This window comes from Macrobrachium rosenbergii, chromosome 13, assembly GCF_040412425.1.
Source record: "Macrobrachium rosenbergii isolate ZJJX-2024 chromosome 13, ASM4041242v1, whole genome shotgun sequence".
In the NCBI taxonomy this organism is placed as follows: domain Eukaryota; kingdom Metazoa; phylum Arthropoda; class Malacostraca; order Decapoda; family Palaemonidae; genus Macrobrachium; species Macrobrachium rosenbergii.
In genome coordinates, this window is record NC_089753.1 from 11,414,862 (window position 1) to 11,437,491 (window position 22,630).

Below are 22,630 nucleotides of genomic sequence, written 5' to 3' on the forward strand. Positions count from 1 at the left end.
TACCGTGTGCGGATGTAAGGAAAAAGTTTTTTTTAAAAATTCACCATAAATCGAAATATTGTGCTAGAGACTTCCAATTTGTTGCAAATGAAGGTAAATGATTGAATATTACTAGAATGTAAGAGTTTTTAGCTTACAATTGCATTTTTCAACCATTTCGGTCGAGTCAAAGTTGACCAAAGGTTGAAATTTTGGCACTTATACAAGCTATAACCATGGGTTATATTTTGTTGTATTTTACATGAAATTGCACACATTTTCATATATAAAACTTATGTAACGGCTAATATAAATTGGTGCAAAAATTACGACAAAATGACGAAAGAATTTCTGAAATTTTCGGCCGAGTTACCGCGCGGACGTAAGGAAAAAGTTTTTTTTCAAAAATTCACCATAAATCAAAATATTGTGCTAGAGACTTCCAATTTGTTGCAAAATGAAGGTAAGTCATTGAATATTACTAGAATGTAAGAGTTTTAGCTTACAATTGCATTTTTCGACCATTTCGGTCGAGTCAAAGTTGACCGAAGGTTGAAATTTTTTGTAGTCAACGTACGGTACGTCCGCTCGTCACCCGACAGACAATTTTAGTTGACTTACGATACGTCCAGTCGGCGTTTAAGGGTTAATGACATGGTCTGGTTAAGCACCTTATAATAATAATATTTATGATAAAGTTTGGTATGATATATGACTAGACTTTTGAGAGACTTCTTCATCAAGAAGTATATGTTCAGATTCCAAGAGATATGTGATCATGGTCATTTATTTAAAAAAAGTATGATATACTATCAGGAAGCTTAATGCATTTTCAAGAAAAATATAATATTCATGTACAATAAAGTGTGGTATTCATACAAACTCATCAGTCATATATAGCCCTATTATGTGAAAACAGCTTTTCAATTGCACTAATCAGATCAATTTGAAAGCAACTCCATTGCATGTGCCCTGTCCAGCTTTTGCCATCCCACAGGTTATCATTCTTCCATGCCAACCTCAACCACAGAGAGTGGGGAAGGGAGGATTGCACCAATTTTATGAAAAGCATTATATTATAAAAGCATCATTGCTCATTGTAAACCCTTTAATCTTATGAATAGGCTGACAAACAGTGTAGGAAAGAGAACAAAGATAGAGACATGAGTCTGTAGAGTGGATTGTAAAAGGAAACGCTGTGTCATCGCTGTCCATTTGGGAGCTTCTGTAAAGCAGTAGGCTGTAAATAGTTATCTGGAACTCTGAACAAGACATTCGCCAACCACAAGAGGTAGGAAGGTAGGTACTTAGGAAAACTATGCCTTTATATGTGCTAGGAACATGATAAATGAAGGTTGTGAAAAGGATGAATATGAATCGTCCAAATCCCTCTCAACTGATGAAACACATCCCACTGCAAATAAAATTTTTGCACTAGGTGCCTGCTCTAAGGATTGAAAAGAGTTCCAAGTTAGACTTGAAGGTTAATGAACATAAAAAGCACAGATCCCATGAGCTTTGATCGTGAGCTGGGAAGTGCAGGGAAATTACCTGGTAAAGCCATTGAAATGCAGAATCCATTGAGACCAAAATGTTCTTGCAGCCAGTATGTAAGAAGAAGCAAGGAGGTCATTAGTTCTGGGTTCAATGAAGATAGATCCTGATGGCTCTCACCATGCATAGAAGGGTATTTGTCCAAAGGAACAACTAAGGCAAGCTAAACAGAATAGGAGTCAGCTGTTGAACAACATTTCTCTGAAGAGTGAATCTTTGCTAAATAATCTGGGGATAAAGCAAGTTCTACAGAATACACCAGCCAGAATGATAGGAGACCAACATCTAGAATGATGGTAAAAAAAAACTCATGAGGATCAAGTCAATTGCTGTTGCTTCTACCAAAGGCTCATGAGGTCTGTCAAGGGTGTGCAAAACCAAAGCCAAGTAACAACTTTGGAAAAGAAACTGACCGTGAAAGTCCACCCAAATTGACGAGTTCTTCACCTAACTCATGGACTAAGTTATTCAGGAACAAATTAAGATCCAAAGGATAAGGGATTTGAAGTGTGTACAAGTCAACAGGTAGGTGTAGCAAGTGTGAAGACAAGCACATCCAAGGCAAAGCATGAGGCAGCAGGTCCCAGCCACATTTACCAAAAGTAAACGATCCTCTAAAATGGCACGGGCACCTCCGAGAACCCACTCTTACCAGTTCAAGAGAGCCAGATTCTCCCCGCAGAATAGCTTGCAGTTGTCTGTTTCCACCATATGCCACAGAAGTCAACTTGGAGTAATAGAAGTAGGGTGCCAGTGTTAACTGCCTGAAGGCAAGTGAGCATGTGAAGAACAGCCCTAGATTTAACAAAGCTTCTAGGGATGCTGAGGCAGCACAGTTGGATCTAGACTTTTGGTCATCATTCCTCAAAGCAGCAACCGAGGCTTTGCACATAGGTTGAGAGGGGCATTCATTCTTTCATATATCACAGACCCAATTGAGGATTTCTGTGAAGAAAGCATTATCGTGGACTGTTTGCCAGAGTAAGAGGATGAGCTGAAGGTGGAGAAGAATGATGAAATCCAAAATGCTCTCAGCAGAATGAGAAGCATAAGGATAAGTTTATAAACTGTAATTTGTCACAATAAAAGCATTGAACTTCACTTAGGAATACTTTGAGCAGAAAACAGAACTGAAGGTAAATGTTCCTGTGAAACTGCCAAGGATGTCAGCTCTTCAATATTGAAAAATTACAGTAACTGAAAATTCATTGCCAATAAATTACAATAATTTTTTTTTATCTATGTGATTTTATTGGAAAAAACCCAAAGAGAAATAATTACCATGCACTCCCCACCAAGAAATTATGTAATGATTACCCTCTAGACAAAGGAACTTACCCACAGAAGCTATACTACAGTAAATGAGCTACAGCCTGGAAAGCATAAAACACAATAAGATATATCAGTTACTGTACTACAAAACACCAGAAATAAATGAATTGCATATCACACAAAAAGCAGACAAGTTACTCACCTTGAAAGAGCAACTTGGAAGATATCTGTATACAGTGGAGCCACACAGAAGGATGATACTTTGTGAAACAGTAGAGCTTGGTCTGGGTATGTGCAGCAGAGTCTTTCTAGATTTATCAAGTTGGTATGACTTGCATGGAATTATGCTATATTTGGTCAATGTATTTGCAATAAGCATATTATTACATAATATATAATAGAAAGTAGAATGTTAATGCAAGGAAGTAGTAGAGTCCAGTGCATAACTGGGTTACGATGTGATCCTTTTTTGTATGTGGCTTCTGTTCATTAGATTTATTACATTAAATGTAGAGTTTTGTTTGACCATGGAATCAATAAGAAAACTCCTGAGATGAGACTTTTGAGACAAAACCAGGTCTGGAGGAAATCTTGACTTGTCTCATCAGAGAAGGCTCCTTCCCATTGAAAGTGTTGATTGAAGGATCTCTGGATGTAGAAGTCTCACACTTCCAGATTGTCAGCCAGCAAAAGGAGTTGAGAACAAAGGTCTGTGTATTGAAATGGCTCATGAGAGCATGAAATCAATGGTTTTCAAAAGTTATTTTGCTAGAATTGGTCTAAAACTCTCAAGTTTTATATAAGTAATTACATGGCTATAGTTTCTACTTTACGCAGCAGCTCATAATTACATGGCTGTAGTTTCTACTTTACGCGACAGCTCAAAATTCGAAATTCACAGTAGCGCTCTTGTTTTGGGTGTAGGTATACTGCCCCGCCCACTTTCCAGGAAGAATAGGTACAACAGAGCTAAAAGCTCAATTCGTTTCCGCCGGCTAATGCTCGAACACCAGTTATTAGCAGCTTTTGATTCGTTTTCGCCAGATGGTTGAAGATCATCTTTGGTGAAGTACTCTTTGCTTTGGTAGCACAGCTATTTAGCTTAGCTAGAATTTTGGATTATTTCTTCGATTGTGACCTGTCTAATTGGAATTTTGACCCGTTATGTCTGACTCTAGTTTGTCTAGCATTAGGTATTGCAGCAAAGGCTGCAAAACTTGACTCACTTCTGCAAAATATGACTCACATACCATTTGTTGTACTTGTAGGGAACAAATTGGTTCTCCGTGACTGAATTGTGACGAATGTAAGGACTGGGAGAAGGGTAAATGGAAGACTTTACAGACACACTTAGACAAATTGCAGCGTGACCAAATTAGAAAAGCTACAGCTAGGGCCGAAGCTAAGGCTTCCGCTAGCACAGGTCATTCTCCAGGAGTTGATATTGATGTTATGCCTATCCCTTCAACACCTGTGACAGCTTTTTCTCCCATTTCCAGTCCTCCAGCTTTTCCTGTCACTCCATTACCTATCTCTCATTCTGCTGAACCTAATGCCACTGCCAGCTTAGAAGCATGGGTAGATCAAAAATTTAATTTACTCGTAAATACTGTTTCCCAGATTGGGAACTCTGTAAAGGTCCTGATGGACAAATTTAATAGTGTAGTGTCGAGTGAAGTGTCAGTGGAGGGGGTGGCTGTTTGTCCCACCGATGCTCCTAGGCCAAGGTCCCTGCTAAACTCCCCTTGCCCACCTGGGGGAAGCAAACTGGCAGTCTAAGGGAGGTCGGTGGGCTTTGCCCACGAGCAGTCATCACCTCATCTGAGCCTGTTGTCCACCAATCCCAGGCTGTGGAAGAACACCATTGGAAAGGCGTTCGAATGGATTTACGTGCCCTATCTTCAAGTGATTCAGATTCTCCCACATCAAAGGAACGCAGTGACCGTTTTGTGAAAGTTTCTAGGCCATTGAAAAGGCCGGGCGCTTCCTTGAATTCAGATTCGCTCCCGTCTCGTAAGTGAGCTGTAGAGAGAGAACGTAACCCTCTCCCTTCTTGTAGTTTTTGGGAGTCACCAGCTAGAGATTCTTGCTTCCATTTAGGTGCGAAAGTGCGTTCCGACCCCAAAAGAGTGTGTGCCAGTCCAGCATATCGGTGCCGAGCGTACGAGTGCCCAGTGTACGATAGTGGTGTGCGTAAGCGCCAACTCAAAGATCGTTCGGTGTCCGAGCTATCATTTCTAGAACGCTGAGTGTCCGAGCGCACAGTTTCCGCCTTTCTAGTTCATGAGCGTCCAGATTCCAAGTTAAAAGAGCCCGTGAATGACCACTGGGAGTGTGAACGTCAGGTCACTGAGCGCCCATCCTTGGGGCGCCAAGTGTCTGCAAACAATGGAGCCGCTTCCAAGGAGTCAGTGTCTGCTTCTACAGCGAGTGGGCGCCCAACGTCCATGCATCCAGTTGCTGTGGGCGCCTCTCTCGAAGTCCACCCTACTTCTATATCTTCATGACCCCACAAGGAGAATTTCCAGTATCTGATGCTTCAAGAGAATTTCCGTCTGTTGCTCAAGATCCTTCGTTGGCGCTGCTTCAACTTTGGCTTGATAAAGTGTTGAGCCTTCTTCAAAAGCCAACTCTGGTAGTGCAAGAGACTGTGGAACCCCCAGGATCACCTGCTTTGTCCATTGAGGAACCTGTAGAAGAGGAGCAACCTGCATGTAATTACTCAGCACTGCTCAGGTTTTTCATGGTCTGTTACCCGTCGCTCTTCTCTCCAGCCGTCCCTGTATCACCAGGTTCGGCCCTCTTGATGCGACAACCACCAGGTACCGCCAGACTCCCACGTATGGTTTTATCCTTGTCGTCGAAGAAAGCTTTCAGCAGCATGGATGCCTGGTTAGCGGAGGAGGGGGAAGTCGGGAAGGCGGTGTTCTGTTCGCCTCCCTCTCGTTTGATAAGGCAGAAGTATCTGTCTTATTCAACTGGAGAAGCTCTGTCCTTAGGAGTTTCTGCCTCTTCTCAAGGGAACTTTTCCAGTATCATAGATGCTTCTTGTCGTTCTGCTTTCTCATCAGCCAGAATTCTCTTCTCAGCCTCGGAATTAGACCATTTGCTTAAAGACATCTTTAAAGTCTTCGAGGTCTTTAGTTTTCTGGATTGGATGGTGGGGGTCCTAGCCAAGAAAATTGAAGACTGTATGTCCCTTCAAGAGAACTTTGCATTGGACTGGCTGGAGTACAGTACTGGCTTGTGCTGATAGAGCTGTAAGAGGTAGAGCACTAGAGCTAACAACCATCTTCACAACAGGAGTCCTCAAGAAACGAGATTTGTGGTGCTCGTTCATGGCAAAAGGAGTCACCCCATTGTAACGTTCTTCACTTCTTTTTGCCCCCCTGGACAAGAATAGTCTGTTCCCACAGGACACCCTGGAATGGGTTTCAGTGGAGCTACAGAAGAAGTCAACTCAGGACCTCCTCACTCAATCCACCAAAAGGACTAAGTTCCCCGCATGAGCCACTACTTCTACCAAAGCTACTAGAACATCATCGCCCTTGCAGCAACAGCCCTTTCGAAGTTCTAGAGGTCGTCTCCAGTCCCGACCTAGAGCCAGCCTCCAAACTTCCAGACCAACCAGGAAACACATTAACAAGCCAGCACCTCGCAAATGAGTCACCCATCCTCTGTGTTCCAGTGGGAGCAAGACTTTCCCATTTCTGGACAGAATGGAAAAAGAAGAAAGTGGATCCATGGGTGCTGAAGGTATTGAAAGAAGGCTATGCTATCCCTTTCAGGGAGAAACCTCCCTTAGTAACCTCTCCCATCAGCTTAACAGCCTTCTCAGTAGACTCAGAGAGGCTTTCGGCCCTATCTCGGGAAGTGTCATCCCCACTAGAAAAGAAAGCTGTGGAAGTAGTCGAGGATGTAAACACGGAGGGGTTTTACAACCACCTCTTCGTGGTTCCCAAGTCATCGGGAGGATGGGACCTGTCCTGGACGTCAGTGCCCTGAACCTCTTCGTTCAAACAATGAAGTTCAAAATGGAGACGAGTCAGTCGGTTTTGTCGGCCATCCATCAGGGAGACTGGATGGTTACAATCGACATGCAAGATGCTTACTTCCACTTTACAGTTGACCCAGACTATGGGAAGTATCTGAGATTCGTGTTCCATGACAGAGTCTTCCAGTTTTGGGCACATTGCTTCGGACTCTCCACGGCCCCTCAAGTTTTTATCTGGGTACTTGCTCCCCTAGCGAAATGGCAACATCTCATGGGGATAAACATCTCTCTGTACCTAGACGATTGGCCCCCTACACTCCCCCTCGAGATCTCAGTGCACGGAGGACCTGCAGATAACTCTTCATCTCGCTCAAGATTTAGGCCTTTTAATAAACTTCAAGAAGTCACAGCTAGTCCCGACTCAGTCTATTGTATATTTGGGTATAGTGATAGACTCTCTGAGTTTTTGGGCTTTTCCATCCCAACAAAGGATCCTAAATTGCCGCAGGAAAGTCCAGGACTTCGTAACTCACCCCTCCTGCTCAGCCAACACATGGATGAGTGTTCTGGGAACCCTCTCTTCCATAGAGAAGTTCGTCCATTAGGCAGGCAATTTTACCTCAAGGCAATTGGAAAAGGAAGTCGTTCCCTGATTCGTTTGTTTTCAACATCACTCCCCGGATAAAAGAGGACCTCCGGTGGTGGCTAGCGGAAGACAGATTTGCAACAGGAAGGTCTCTGGCTCCAGCGAACCCCGACCTAATGTTATACTCAGACACTTCGGATCTGGGTTGTAGAGCCCTTCTCAACAATATGGAGGTTTCAGGAACATGGTTGCCTACCGAAAGAAACCTCCACTTCAATGTAAAGAAATTAAAGGCTATTCATCTGGCACTTCAACACTGCAACGCAAACCTTCAACAAGACAGTAGCGGTTTATTCGGACAGCATGACCACCCTGGCTTATATCAAGAATTAAGGAGGGACTCATTCTTTTACGTTCTACAAAGCGACAAAGGATTTTCTTTTATGGGCAAGGAGCAACAAGACCCAATTAGTGACCCGCTTCATTCAGGGCAGGATGAACATCCTTGCGGATGAATTGAGTCTTGGCAAACAGGTTCTACTAACGGAATGGACACTCAATCCACATGTGTGCACTGACCTGTGGGAGCTGTGGGGAAAGCTATCGATAGAATTGTGTGCGACGTCAAGGAACCATTGTCTTCCATTGTATTGTTCCCCGGCTCCGGATCCTCAAGCACGGGCGATGGATGCCATGCTGCAGGACTGGTCGAACCTCGACCTTTATGCCGTCCCTCCCTTCAACGCACACAACAATGTGTCAGTGACCTTAGTCGCTCCCTTTTGGCCACACAAGGAGTGGTTTCCCTATCTGCTGAGCCTTTGGACAGACTTCCCAAGGTTACTTCCTCAGAAGAGAAATCTTCTCAAACAGCCGCACTTCGTCCGATTCCATCAGTGGTTATCCACTCTCGTGCTGACAGGCTTCAGACTGTCAAGGAGCTTGTCAGAGCGAAAGGATTTTCAAGGAAGGCTGCAGAGGATATTGCTAAGTGTAGGCGACAATCTTCTTCTGCAGTCTACCAAGCTAAGTAGGAAGTTTTCGGAATTGGTGCTGAGAGCAAAATATCTCTTCTCAAACATCTGTAGCCCAAATCGCAGATTTTTTATTTCAGCTTAGAACATTGAAAGGACTGACAACATCTACCATCAAGGGTTACAAAACTACGTTGGGTTCAGTATTTAAACATAGAGGAGTAGACCTGTCTTCAGACCAAGACATCAGCGGTAAATCAAACATTTGAATACTAGTAAGCAAGCAAAACCCTTGGGAGTCACTTGGAACTTGGACGTGGTCCTCAAATGGCTGTCAGGATTGCCATTTGAACCTTTGGATTCATAGTCACTTCGGAATCTGACGAAGAAGATCATATTCTTGATGGCACTGGCTACAGCTAAGAGAGCCAGCAAGCTTCATGCTATCAATAAAAGGATCAGTTTCTCACAAGGCAATGCTGTATACTCACTAATTTTGGGATTTTTGGCCAAGAATAAGGACCCGGCTAACCTTTGGCTTCGCTCCTCGCAGCTTTCAGACATAACCTGTCTCTCTCTTCAATTTTGCAAGCAGCATTTTGGAGGTGCAAGTCAGTGTTTACCAAGTTTTACTCACGGGATATTGAAACGGTGTATGAAAAATGCAGTACTTTAGGTCCGTTCTTCGCAGCTGGCATGGTATTTGGGGATGAAGGATAGGAGGAACGCCTTCTTTTTCCTCTGTCCACTCCCCTTGAGTAAGGATAGTTGCACTTCTTGGGAAGTCTGGTGAAACACTGAGTCGTGAGTGCCACCAATCTGTATTTTATGGTTTTGGTTAAAATTTTGTGGTGGTGTAGGTTAATTTCATCTGGTCTTTGTTGTTCTATTTTACTGTGCCCAGGACAAGGCCATATCCACATATTATTTATGTGACCCTTGCCTCTACCGCCACGCCGCTACAGGTCGAGAGGAGCTATGACCAGAGGCAGTACCTGTCTGCCGTTGCTCCCTCACCAGGTAAGTTACAACAAGCATTTCAAGATGCTAGCTAATTATCTATTCCAAATTCTTCTCCATCTCAGAGTTTTTTCTGTGGTAGTATATGTCCATTCATCCCACCTCCAATCAATGTGGGATTTAGCTATGTAATTAATTGGTAAGTTACTTATATAAAAATGACATTTTTGTAATAAAATAAAGTTTTATATATACTTACCAAATAATTACGTGATCAGAGCCCTCCCTTCTCCCCTCTCATGGACATAGACCATAAACAAATTGAGCTCTTTAGCTACATTGTACCTATTCTTCCCTGAAAGTGGGCGGGGCAGTATACCTACACCCAAAACAAAAGAGCGCTACTTTGAATTTCAAATTTTGAGCTGCTGCGTAAAGTAGAAACTATAGCTATGTGATTATTTGCTAAGTATATAAAACTTTATTTTATTATAAAAATTTTTTTTTTCCAAAATAGGTAAGCCCATACTCCCTGAGGAAAACCAATAAACCTGTGAGCACCAAGGTAGCCTTGGTGCTTATGCTGATGAAGCTTGCATTGAAAAGGTTTTATATGTTTGGTAACTAGAATCAGCTGGAAGTCATTCCTTTTGGTCAGAGGACAAAGACTGGCAGGGTTTAGGACCCTCCCTAAATGTTGATAGACTTTCCTTGTTAAATATATGATAAAAACCTTGTTACATAAGCTTTCAGACCCATGAAAAGCATCTTTATCTCATGGAATAAATGCAGCATCCCCTGTTCTAATGAACTAAAGACCCAATGGTCTATATATTCATGTACTTTAGGCAGAGGAGAAAAAAGGAGAGCTCTGTTAGTTCCTTTCATCCAAGAATGTGTTAAAAAATGAAAGGTCCCCTGCCCCTCTTCCATGAAATCTGGTAACACTCATGGAAAAGCCTTATAAGGAGAATAGGGATGCTAGTGGTGGAGCAGAGGCTGATTGGCAGCCACTGCTGACTGTTTGAATTAATGTTAGCACAGGACAAATTTCATATATGATTGCAAAGACTGCAGCAAGTGCTTTAAACATGTAACTTATACCTCTACTGAAGTCATGCATGCAATTATGCATACAGGTAAATAGCAGAATTCTGGGGCATTTCTGGGAGAGAACACTTCACAAAGGCAGGTATGGAACCCAATATTGAATTCCTCTGTGGTAGACAGAAAGTGTACTGCAAACAGGTAGATCTTGACAGGTGGGGGAAAACAAAGGGCATTAATCTAAAGGCAAGAGGTTGCAAATACTAACTGGTACAGTATCTGTCCTCCTGGCGTCCCTCATCCTTGTTGTCATTGAATAAGGATGTATTAATGACAGGAATTGAGCACTACAGAGAAGCCTGGTCATCATTTACAGTCAGATGGTTGAAAAGATGCAGGCACAAAATCAGGGCCAGTGCTTGACCAGGAGCTGTGCTATTGTTGCGCTGCTTGTGGCAGGGTTACCTGTACACTTGTTAAGAAATAGTGATGCCCTTGTGCCACTTCTGTTACCATTGTGGTTGCTTTAACTGCTGCTGGTGCTCTTTTTGCAGTTGGTATTTTTGGTGCATCTGCTTGAGCAGGGTTACTTGTACAGGATATGAGTAATTGTGTCTTGAATTTGCTGTTTTGACTCTTGCTGATAACCAGTTGGCAGATGAATTGGTAGTTAACAAGAACCTAAGGCAGTGTTGTGCTTGTGCCAGGATACCTGAGCCACCTGGTCATTATCTTTTTTTCATGTGGATTGACATACTGGAATTCACATGCTACACCCTATTAAGCTATGGTAAAAGGATATGTTTGTGATAAAACTATAATTCCTGGTATATTATTAAAAATACACTTGAAATAGTTTGGCTGCATGAGGACTACTGTTATCATTAGAGGGGATGAAACTAGATCAGGTTCTACAAGGAAAGGTTATTTATATTTGGTTTTTTCTTGGTCTTCTGACAGCTAGACCATTTTGGTGTTTTGCTCTTATGGAGGGCCATTGATCCAGAGTGTGGGTCATGTAAATCAGGTATTTGCTTTCCATCAGTCCAAGTAATAAGTCTGAATCATTAACATCTCTGACATATCTGGAGAGCTCAGCTTCTCCAAAAATATGCTTGGTGTTTATATTATCTAAAGCATCATGCTTTAAGTAATATAAACACCAGGTATATTCTTGGAGAGGCTGAGCTCTTCAGACATGTCAGAGAAGCTAATGATTTAGTGTTATTACTGCCTGGTATTTATATTATCTTAAGTATTATACTTTAGATAATATAAACACCAGGCATATTCTTGGGGAAGCTAAGCTCTCCAGAATGCATGTAAATTACATGCATTCTTCCACAAAAATCTGATATTAAGGTGAAAATAGTAGAAGAAATTAAAAGAAGTGCATACAGTTTGAAGCATTAATGTGTAAGGATTGATCCCTATCAGATGACTCCTTTAGAGAATGACTTAATTTTCAAATGGGACCTACACATATGTAAAATGAAAGGCCTTATAATATGATAATCTGCATATATTGTTCATGGAAGATGTAATGCAGATCCTTAATTGTGTAAGTTTGAAAATGAGAACCATCATGTTTGTTAATGATTTGCTAGGGTACATTAATGCTAATATTGCTATTTAGCTATCCCGCCTGTCATGTCTGTGAACCCATAAATTATTGTAGTGATTATGAAATGCTATTTATCCCATATTAGGCAAACTTGATTGCTATTAATTTTTTTAGGTCATTTTCCATTACTTATAATTAGGTAATGTGGTCAACAAATCCTAGTCACTCTAGTCTCCATACAGGAAGAAAACAACAGTCAGCCAGTAGCTCTTGCATATGCATATGGATCCCTTTGTCCCTCATGGTTAACAGGCTTACTGTTTGTATGTCTTTGTGATCTTATACTACTGTTGGGCCTTTTCTGAATTGATATTTCAGGGTTGCTAAGGTTATTCATTTCATCCTATTCATTTTCTTATGTGATCATTACTTCAAAATTAGTCATGTACAGTATATGCCTCTACTCATGTCCTGAAAGCTTCCAGGTTATCAAATCTTTTTCTGCCAGACAAAAGGTAGGTAGTCTCATGACACCTGCCCCTTTGGGATCTTCAGTTTTATGAACCTGCAGTTCTGTTAATAGTTCGGTTCACAGCTTCACAAGTTTTTACTTCACAGAAAAATTCCCAGAACTTATTATTAATCCATTTCCATATTTTCCCCTTTAACCCTTTGATCATAATTTTTTTAGCCATTTTTCTCTTCCATGCTCTCAGTAAATGATAAAAGTTATTTCTGCTGTGGCATGTACTTTTCAGTGTCTGGGATTGTCTCTTTTATTGCTGTTTTCATAAGCTGCCTGTGATAGTTAACCTCTGATCACCTGAGAATTTTGCTCTTTTGTTTTGTTACCTTCATTCTAGTCTGAGATTTCTGTTGTATAAAATTTCACTTTAACCTTTTTTTTATAGTTTGTTGAAGGTTGTTTAGGTTAAATTTTGCTGCTAAGCAACCAGTGAGGTGTAATCTAGTCATTTCTCTGAAGTGAATTGTCATTCATGTTGACCATTTCCTTTCCCATTTTAGCCAGTACGTCCCAAAGAAGAGTAATGACCTGGTCTTGCTCTTTTTTTATTTATGAAGTGTTTCATATATGCACTGGGGTTTATCCATTTTTATTAATAATAATGAATATTTTGTCATAATTTTTTGTGGGATAGTGACTCTTTTCCACTTTGTTGTGCATTGCTAATGCTTTGATTGTATTCTTTTTTGTGTGTTTGTGTGGGTATTTTGTACTTCATCATGCCCCAACATATTTATCAAGAATAAGTCTCCACTCCATTTCTTACTTGAGATGTGTCACCCAGCAAATGATTCCACTACTCAGAGGAATCAGAGGAGATGATCAAGGAATGCCACTGCTAATGTGTGCTATTTCAGTCTTGGGGTCTTTGGTCTCCAGGACAGCAATGGAGTCATCTTCCTCCCTGGTCAGGGTTAAGGTGCACCAGTCCTTGGATAATTGATCTGCCTGCTCTTCAACTGCTGTGCCTTGCCTTCACCTACTCACTCCTTGCCTATTCTGCTGACTGGAAACTGCTTTTGCTTGACCCACTGACTGCCTTAACCAGTGACTGGCCAACCTGTTCATCTCCCTCTCTGATACCCACTAATGAGTACTCGTATATTTGTGACCCTGCGGAAGGAAAATTTGGTTTTATTTTTTGACTGACCTTATGTGGGTGCACATGAGACATGATTAATGTAGCACTTTTTGCCATGCCTCCCGCAGCAACCATTCCATCTCCAGCAGCCATCAGTCCAGCATCACCTGCCCCATCAACAGTGTTCTCTGTAATAACCATAACCACTTCAAATGGAGGATTTATACTCCCAGGCCATAGTTAGCAATGATCATCCTTGCAACTCCTTTGGTATCATCATAGAGGAAGATTAGACAACCTAGGTCATAGAGGATTTTGCTTCCTTTTCAGAAATAGTCTCATTTGCAAGATCTTTGACCTGGAGCGACCTCAAGTACCAAAGAAAGTAACTGCTTCTGCTGAGTTTAGTGGCAGCTCTGGTAATTAATGACCCTACTAACTGTGTCTTCAATCTGCTTATGCCCGTAACTATCTTGGGCATGTCACTGATGTGGGGTTGCAAATAGAGCAAAGAGAACCTGGAATATGTGTGACTGCCATATCATTGCACCTCATTCTTTGTAATTTTAAGACCAGTGGCTAAGTCACTTTTATAAGATACAGACCTGTTCTTTATGGACTCATCATCCGTCTTCAGCCACAGAGGGTACTGTCAGGCATGCCTCAGCTATTTTTTGTCCATTTCCAGTCACCTTCACTTGAACAGAGGTAATATAACAAGATGTTCCTCATTATGCCCATCTGGCTGAAATAGGTGCTTGGTCAAACATCTATCCTTCATATCCATGTGATTGTATATCTTTTCAATTTTAAAAGTGCATATGATGAAGCAGGATGTGGCACCCAAAGTTTTCCCAAACTTTTGTCCCTCTACTGATAAAAATCTCAGGGTTTCAGATCTGTTGGACCCCTTCCTGGCAGCTCTCAGAGAAATGAACTTCATCAAATACCAGAAATGGTAGCAACATAGTATCTTCCTCAAAAAAGTAATCATTGCCAAGCATAAGACCCCATTGACCAGGATAATCTTTTCTGCAGGCTAGACAGCCAAAGTTGACAATATTTCCTTTAGGAGGTCTAATTTCTCCATCCCCATTAGGACTACTGATAGGAGGTAGGCATTGTCCTTTTACCCCGGGAAATGGGGTGGCCCCTGAAGACATTCCTTCATAAGGGGGTAGAAGGAAATGAGGCTGGTACTCTCTACTAAGTTTCTCAATCTGTGAGGGCTTGTTTCTGGAATTTTTGGAGATTGTAGGAGAGATGGAAGCCATGGTAATAGATGTCACCAGAGTCTGTTATCCCTTTAACGCCGAAGCCCTATTTACAAAAACGTCTCCCGTATGCCGGCGTTCAGTGAGTTAGCACCAAGCGGAAAAAAGTTTTTCTCAAAAATCACAGCACGCTTAGTTTTTAAGATTAAGAGTTCATTTTGGCTCATTTTTTTGTCATTGCCTGAAGTTTAGCATGCAACCATCAGAAATGAAAAAATATCATTATCATATATAAATATTGGAATATATGACAGCGAAAAAAAAAAAACATATAATTGTATACAAATCGCTGTAAGCAAAACGGTTAAAGCTAATGAGTTAATTTTTTTAGTTGTATTGTACACTAAATTGCGATGATTTTGGTATATAACAAATTTTAAAACGATCAAAGCAACACAGAAAATATTATCACAAAATGATGCATGAATTGTGAACACGCGGACGTAAAAAAATGTTTTTTCAAAAATTCACCATAAATCGAAATATTGTGCTAGAGACTTTCCGTTTGTTGAAAAATGAAGCTAATTGATTGAATATTACTAGACTGTAAGTGTTTTAGCTTACAATTGCAGTTTTTCGACCATTTCGGTCGAGTTAAAGTTGACCGAAAGTTGAATTTTTCTATTTATCATGATTTATATGAAAATATTTCAAAACTGATAAAGCTACAACCATGAGTTATTTTCTGTTGTATTGTACATGAAATTGCGTACATTTTCATATATAAAACTTTATGTAACGACTAATATAAAGCGGTGCAAATATTACGATAACGAGACGAAAGAATTTCTGAGATGTTCGCCGAGTTACGGCAAGAGACGTAAGGAAAATGTTTTTAAAAAATTCACCATAAATCGAAATATTGTGCTAGAGACTTCCAATTTATTGCAAAATGAAGTTAAACGATTGAATATTACTAGAATGCAAGAGTTTTAGCTTACAATTGCGTTTTTTTACCATTTCGGTCGAGTTAAAGTTGACCGAAGGTTGAAATTTTGGCAGTTATCGTGATGTATGTGAAAATATTTCAAAACTGATAAAAGCTACAACCATGAGCTATTTTCTGTTGTATTCTACATGAAATTGCGCACATTTTCATATATAAAAGTTTTGTGTAACGACTAATGTAAAACGATGCAAACATTACGACAACATGACAAAAGAATTTCTGAGATGTTCGGCCGAGTTACCGCATGCAGACGTAAGGAAAAAATAAATTTTTTTTTTCAGAAATTCACCATAAATCGAAATATTGTTCTAGAGACTTCCAGTTTGTTGCAAAATGAAGGTACATGATTGAATATTACTAGAATGTAAGAGTTTTAGCTTATAATTGCGTTTTTTTACCATTTTGGTCGAGTCAAAGTTGACCGAAGCTTGAAATTTTGGCAGTTATCGTGATTTTCATATATAAAAGTTTTATTTTAATGTAAAAATGGAAACATTAATGAAAAGAATTTCTGAGATGTTGCAAATTTTTTTTTTTCAGAAATTCACCATAAATCAAAATATTGTTCTAGAGCAGTGGTTCTCAAAGAATTTCTGAGATGAGAAAATTTAAAAATTCTCCGAGTTATTCTCTTAACAAGAGTCGCTAAGAAGCAGTATCGTATCTCACTAATTCATTCCTAAAAGGAATAAAAACAATTTGCCTTTAAATCTTTTTTTCATAGGTGCAAGGGGGCGTGGGTGGAGGGAAGGACCAACTCTTAGGGGGGGCGCGGTAATAAAAAGGTTGAGAACCACTGTTCTAGAGACTTCCAGTTTGTTGCAAAATGAAGGTACATGATTGAATATTACTAGAATGTTAGAGTTTTAGCTTATAATTGCGTTTTTTTACCATTTCGGTCGCGTTAAAGTTGACCGAAGCTTGAAATTTTGGCAGTTATCGTGATTTATATGAAAATATTTCAAAACTGATAAAAGCTACAACCATGAGTTATTTTCTGTTGTATTCTACATGAAATTGCGCACATTTCCATATATAAAACTTTATGTAACGACTAATATAAAACAGTGCAAACATTACGACAGCGTGATTTAAAGAATTTCGGGCGCGGACGTAAGGAAAAAGTTTTTCAAAAATTCACCATAAATCGAAATATTGTGCTAGAGACTTCCAATTGGTTGCAAAATGAAGGTAAATGATTGAATATTACTAGATCGTAAGAGTTTTAGCTTAAAATTGTGTTTTTGACCATTTCGGTCGAAGTCAAAGTTGACCGAAGGTTGAAATTTTGGCAGTATTCGTGGTTTATATGAAAATATTTCCAAACTGATAAAAGCTACAACCATGGGTTGTATTTTGCTGTATTGTACATGAAATTGCGCACATTTTCATTTATAAAACTTTATGTAACGGCTAATATAGACAAAAGCGAAAGAATTTATGAAAAATTATGACAAAATGACCATAAAAGAATTTATGAACTTCCAATTTTTTGCAAAATGAAGGTACATGATTGAATATTACTAGAATGTAAGAGTTTTAGCTTACAATTGCATTTTTCGACCATTTCGGTCAAGTCAGAGTTGACCGAAGGTTGAAATTTTTTGTAGTCGACGTACAGTACGTCCACTCAACACCCAACAGACAATTTTAGTCGACGTATGATACGTCCAATAGGCGTTTAAGGGTTATCAACCTCCCATTTTGGAGAGAGATCCCCCCCCATCTTTATAGCCAGTGTATTTTGAGATGCCGAGCCATAGCTCCAAGAGGCTTTGGGTAATGAGTTGAGGTCAGAGATGAGAAAGATTACCCAGAGGAATGGGATGGACTGTCTGAGTTTTACAATTATCTGTATGTTTTGCTGTGAGATTGCTAATCAATCTCAGCCCTACTGGATGAGTTTGTAAAGCAAACTCAATACAGAATGGAGAGGGTGGAGTCAGTGCATGGTCCATCATTCTTGGTGACTTTCTAGTTTCAGGGATGTGTATTCCCACATCCTGTCTACATCATTAAGGAAGTAACTCTACATCTTTTGAGGGTGAAAGTTATTCTAGTTTACTGTCTTGTGATTTGGCCTGGTAATTGCTTCTCAGGTCTTTAACTGAACTTTGGTACCAATGGCAGCATGAGTGAATTGAATTGTTGTATAGTTTTAGAGGTACCTTGACAGCTGGTCATTGATGGTGGCTACAACAGCATGATTACAGTGACATTTTACCCTGTTTTGTCAGATTTGCCAAGGCCTCAGACTTTGAGTCAAGTGGAGGAAGTCAGATCAAGTAATTTCAAGGACAATTAATTACTGTAGGATAGTCATTAACATTGAAGAAGAATTGCTTCATCTGACAAGTACAGAATCAGGAGACAGACATCCTTGATACAGCATTTTTGTCAAAATCTAGAACTTTGTGCCTAGCTGTGACAAGTTGGGATTGGACACTTTGTGCCTATAGGGAAACTGGTTCCTCAACCACTTCAGTTGCATCTCTTGAGGTCATGGTCAACAGCAAACTCTTCATGTCATAACAAAAGTTTATGTCATGACAAAAGTTTAGAGCTAAACCCTGGGAAACAGGTCATCAGAGTATAGGTTCCCTTTCTGGATGCGGGACCTTGCTGGCTTCACAATCAGTTTTGGTTCTTACAGCCAGGAAGCTGAGAAATACCAAAGTTAGATTAGACAGCAATGTTAGGTCAGTGCTAGCAAAGCAAGCTGTCAAGGAAGTTTTGGGCAACTCTCCAGGATTTTGGTCTTTTGGTAGCAGTTTCTGTGGCTAAATCAAGATGGCACCTTATCACTGACAGCCCCAATGAAATCATATCTTCAGCAAACTCCATATAAAGCAAAGGTACTTACAGCACCTATAGATTTGGAAGATGCTTACTTCCATAGTCTTGTGCACCCAGCCTCCACTCAGCCTTGACAGGCATGGTTTTTCAGGTCAATGTACAGCACTCTGTTTGGTCACCACCACTGCTCAGGTAACCACCGGAATTCTCTCTGCAGTGGTAGTTTAAGTACATAAAAATAGGATGAGGCTCATGATAGGCAGACATGGATACTTGATGCCTTTTTCTACCCAACTCTGATAGGTCATTTGACTTCTCCGGAGAAGTTAGTCCTTAGAAGTTAATTCAGGATTCATTTTGTACAGTTAGAACTGATCATTTAACAGCAACCAGCCAAGCACCCTATTAAATGAAGTTTGAAGGGGTCTTTGTTGGTGCAAAACCCTCAGAACCTTGGAGTGGGAGTCTGGCTGGTTCATCCTTCCATGGGGGTTCTGCTTTTCATGGATGTGGCAACATTAGGTTGAAGAGCCCACCTACAAGACTTTTATGCCACAGTCTACACATGAGGTACATGAGCTGAAATAGGTTATGCCCTTTGATACTTAACAGTTTTCACCTGGGCAGAGGCTAAAGAAGTAGAATAACTGCATGATTTGTTCTTAGTTGAAACAGCATGATTGCATGTAGCTTTAATAGGAAGAATGGAGTTCTTCCCCTGGAATGGTCTTCACATCCATCCAAATGCATAAAGAGCTCATTGGGAACTGTCGGGTCCAGCATATTGTTGTGCTCTTCCAGATGAGCATCTACCCTTTCCCATTGTTTGGTTTAACCAAATTTATGTTGAGCAAGATATGGAGCTCTAAAGATCTCATTGTGACATTTTTAGCACCCCTTTGGCCACAGTATGTGTTTTACCAGCCTACATTTTCTTCAGGAATTTGATACTAGAAATTAATGCCAGGAGATTATAAGCAGAACTTCAGGTAAGGGTTATTCAGTGGAATTTATGAGCCTATACCCTTAGAATGTTTAAATCAGGCTTCTCCATTGTCTTTCTTCTGACTCTTGCATCTTAAAGCTAATTTTGTTGTGAAGCTGCAAACTCCTGTTAGTCAACACCAAGTCATTCAACCTTTCACCATTCTCTTATCCCATACTGAAACAAAAAGGAACTTTTTTTTTTCAGGGCAGTACATCCAAGGACTCCTTTTCTACTATATTACATTTTGTATTTTATTGGTATGGACATGGAAGTGCCAAACAACATTCACCAGTTTTTATATTAGTGATGTGACACAGATGGTTGAAATTGTACTCTTTAGGTTGTGTGGTAGCAGTCAGACTTCTGGTGACTCATCATAACCATTCACCATAGCCATCACTTCGTTCACTAAGTTCCTTTTATAATCTGTTTATGTCTGATGATCACAGTTCCCTGTTTGTTTTTAGACCTGGTGGGTTCAGCTACTTCTTCAACCCCAGGAGCTCTTACATTGATCCTTTCATTGTTAGTCTGCCAATACTGGTAGTTTAGTAGCTTGATCCTTCCCACCCATATTGAAACAGACTTACTGGCTTTTTCATGAAACAAAGTGAAGTTTTAAGAAGCAAAAATATTTTTTCATACAAATATATTACTAATAATGTGGAGTTTCCACCTCCTAACTCCTCTAATTTCTAGTGGTCAACTGGCCAGGCACCATGGAGAGTGCACCTGTTTACTGCCATGGACCAAGGGATCTGTATGCCCATTATCAATATTATTGGCCAGTTCATTTCCTCTTTTTGTTTAGAGACAGAGGTGTTTGGTAATTTATTGACCACAAAGTTAGGTGGTTATGGTTATAAGGAACTTGTTTGTATGAAAAAATTATAAATACCACGTAAAGTACTGTGTTTGCCATTTTAATTAAAGCAATGGAGGATTATAAAAAGTAGATATTAAATGGTTGTCGAATGTACCATTCGGTCCAGTACAGATGGTGGAGTATTTGCACACAAAACAAAATGAAATGAAAGAGAATTATACCTGGAGTATATATTAAATTACTGAGTGTGAGTCATAGATTTTTCACATACACTTACCCATCTATCCTGTCTATAGCATTGACAGGTTGTGTGAAGCATGTTTGCTGCATAGTCAGTGTTTCACGTAGGTCCATGTCATTTGAATGACATTACCACTAGCTTGATTAGTTAAGGAAGCCAAGATTTTATTTCATTGTACAGTATAAGGATTATAGCACTCAATTTTAATATCCTGAAGATTAGTAAAGTTTAATTTGTATGGGACATATGAAGGTAGTGATTACTTCCAATCATGTTGTGATGCTATATGTATTTAATTCGACTATTTTTTCCATCTGGAAACTGCTTTTGTATGCTTTTTTAAAAACTGTATGCTTGGAAGCTATTTATTTCTGATGTGATTGTTTTTGTTTTAGCAGTTTTCGTATATATAAGCTACCTCCTTTCTTAATTAGCTTTTAAAATTTTTATATAAGAATTTTTCTAAAATAGATAGAATCTTTTTTTTTAAGAATTTGTATGTAAAACTTTAGAAAAATATTATCCAAGGAGATATGTATTACTTGTTTACTGTGTTATGTAGATGCTTTATTTTCATTTCATTTTCATTCATTGATGATGCATAAAAGAACTATTTCAATCACTGATGCTGATGCATAAGAAGAGATTGTATAGTTGTAATTGTTGTGGTGTTTTGTGGTGCAGGTGCAAGTGCCCTCAGCACAGTTGTTAGCTGGTCTACAGGTGCAAGGGGGTGTGAGTGGTGGTGGGACCCCTGTGCCCACATTGGTTAAGACAGTGAGTGCTCCGTCCACCCTGGTGCACACACCTACCTGTGTCACCCTGCCTGTGTCAGCCATTAATGTTACGCTTCCTCAGGCACGCGTCAGCACCGCTGCAACTGTCACCAAAGCTGGCAACACCCAACAGGTCGGTTGTTCAGTCAAAGGATGTCTTCCTTCGACCTGCAGATGGCTGCCTAAATTTCAGACTTGATTCTTCTGAACCTTAAATTTCTAATCCAACCTCAATTTAATTCAACCAAATTTTATTTGATTTTTAACTAATGGCTGGTACTTTTTGTAGCTATTAAATCAGGAGAGATAAAACACATGTATAAAAATAATGTTAAATGAGCCTCACAGCCTATTTTCCCACCCTCACAACTTCTCTTGTAGATCGGCATTAATGCTTGTCACGATGCCTTGTGTTTAAGGAGATAGCCTTTTTCCACATTCATTTTGGAATAATTTGTAGGTATGTTTGCATTTCTGTATGGTCTTTGAAGATCATTTTTTTTTCACATGCTATACATCAATAAAGATTAAAGGGACCATATTTTTCATAGTTCCAAGACCTTATTTTCTAATGAGAAATTGTTTGACCTTCGAGCCTTTAGATGTCAAAGCAAATGTTATTAGTGTTAAAGAAAGTCTTGTAGCGTAGTGAGAAAGCTGAAAAAAGGACTGTATACATTATCTTGTTATAGTAGGAGATACAACTCTTAAGAAATTGGGTAATGATTGTAGCAGACTTTGATTATATTTGTTACAAAGCAGAATATTTAGAATATCTAAATTATTACAAGAAAGTTGTCTCATTATTCAAGGCCAGTTGCAATTTTGGTGCATTCCCTGTTACAGTATATTGGAATATGTGTAATGTATAGCAAGAAGTTATACAAGAGTGAATGTGTTGGCTAAAGCTAAAACTTGAAAAGTTACTAATGAATGTCATGATAGATAATGCACTTTTGAGTTTGTAGAGTAAGTTTGAAGATATGCTTTTATAGACTAGTGTGTGCATACATAGTATATTTTATCATTATGTAAGGTACTGTATGTTGTTTTATATTGCTTCTAGCATAAAATCTGCATTATGTTTTTATTTTTAGTCCTAGGTTTTTTACAGGTAGGCCATTGTTTTTTAACTTCTTTCCTGTTACTGCTTATCTTCATACACCTAGGTTTTTGCCTCGCATGATTCATGTGAATCAAGTTTGTTCATATAGCATGTGCAAAAATTATTACAGTTGATAAA

At 39.7% G+C, this 22,630-nt stretch overlaps 1 protein-coding gene across 12 annotated transcripts in view; it reads left to right on the forward strand.

Annotated features, from left to right (window-relative positions):
* dom (domino) overlaps positions 1 to 22,630 on the forward strand; it is a 190,307-nt gene that overhangs the window by 153,309 nt on the left and 14,368 nt on the right. For 8 of the 12 annotated variants that reach the window (XM_067114216.1, XM_067114220.1, XM_067114218.1 and 5 more), the window contains one exon: positions 21,296 to 21,520. The exons of the other annotated variants lie outside the window; for them this stretch is intronic. In XM_067114216.1, coding sequence (XP_066970317.1) covers positions 21,296 to 21,520 — 225 coding nt within the window. The remainder of the gene's footprint in view (positions 1 to 21,295; positions 21,521 to 22,630) is intronic. 12 annotated transcript variants of the gene reach the window in all.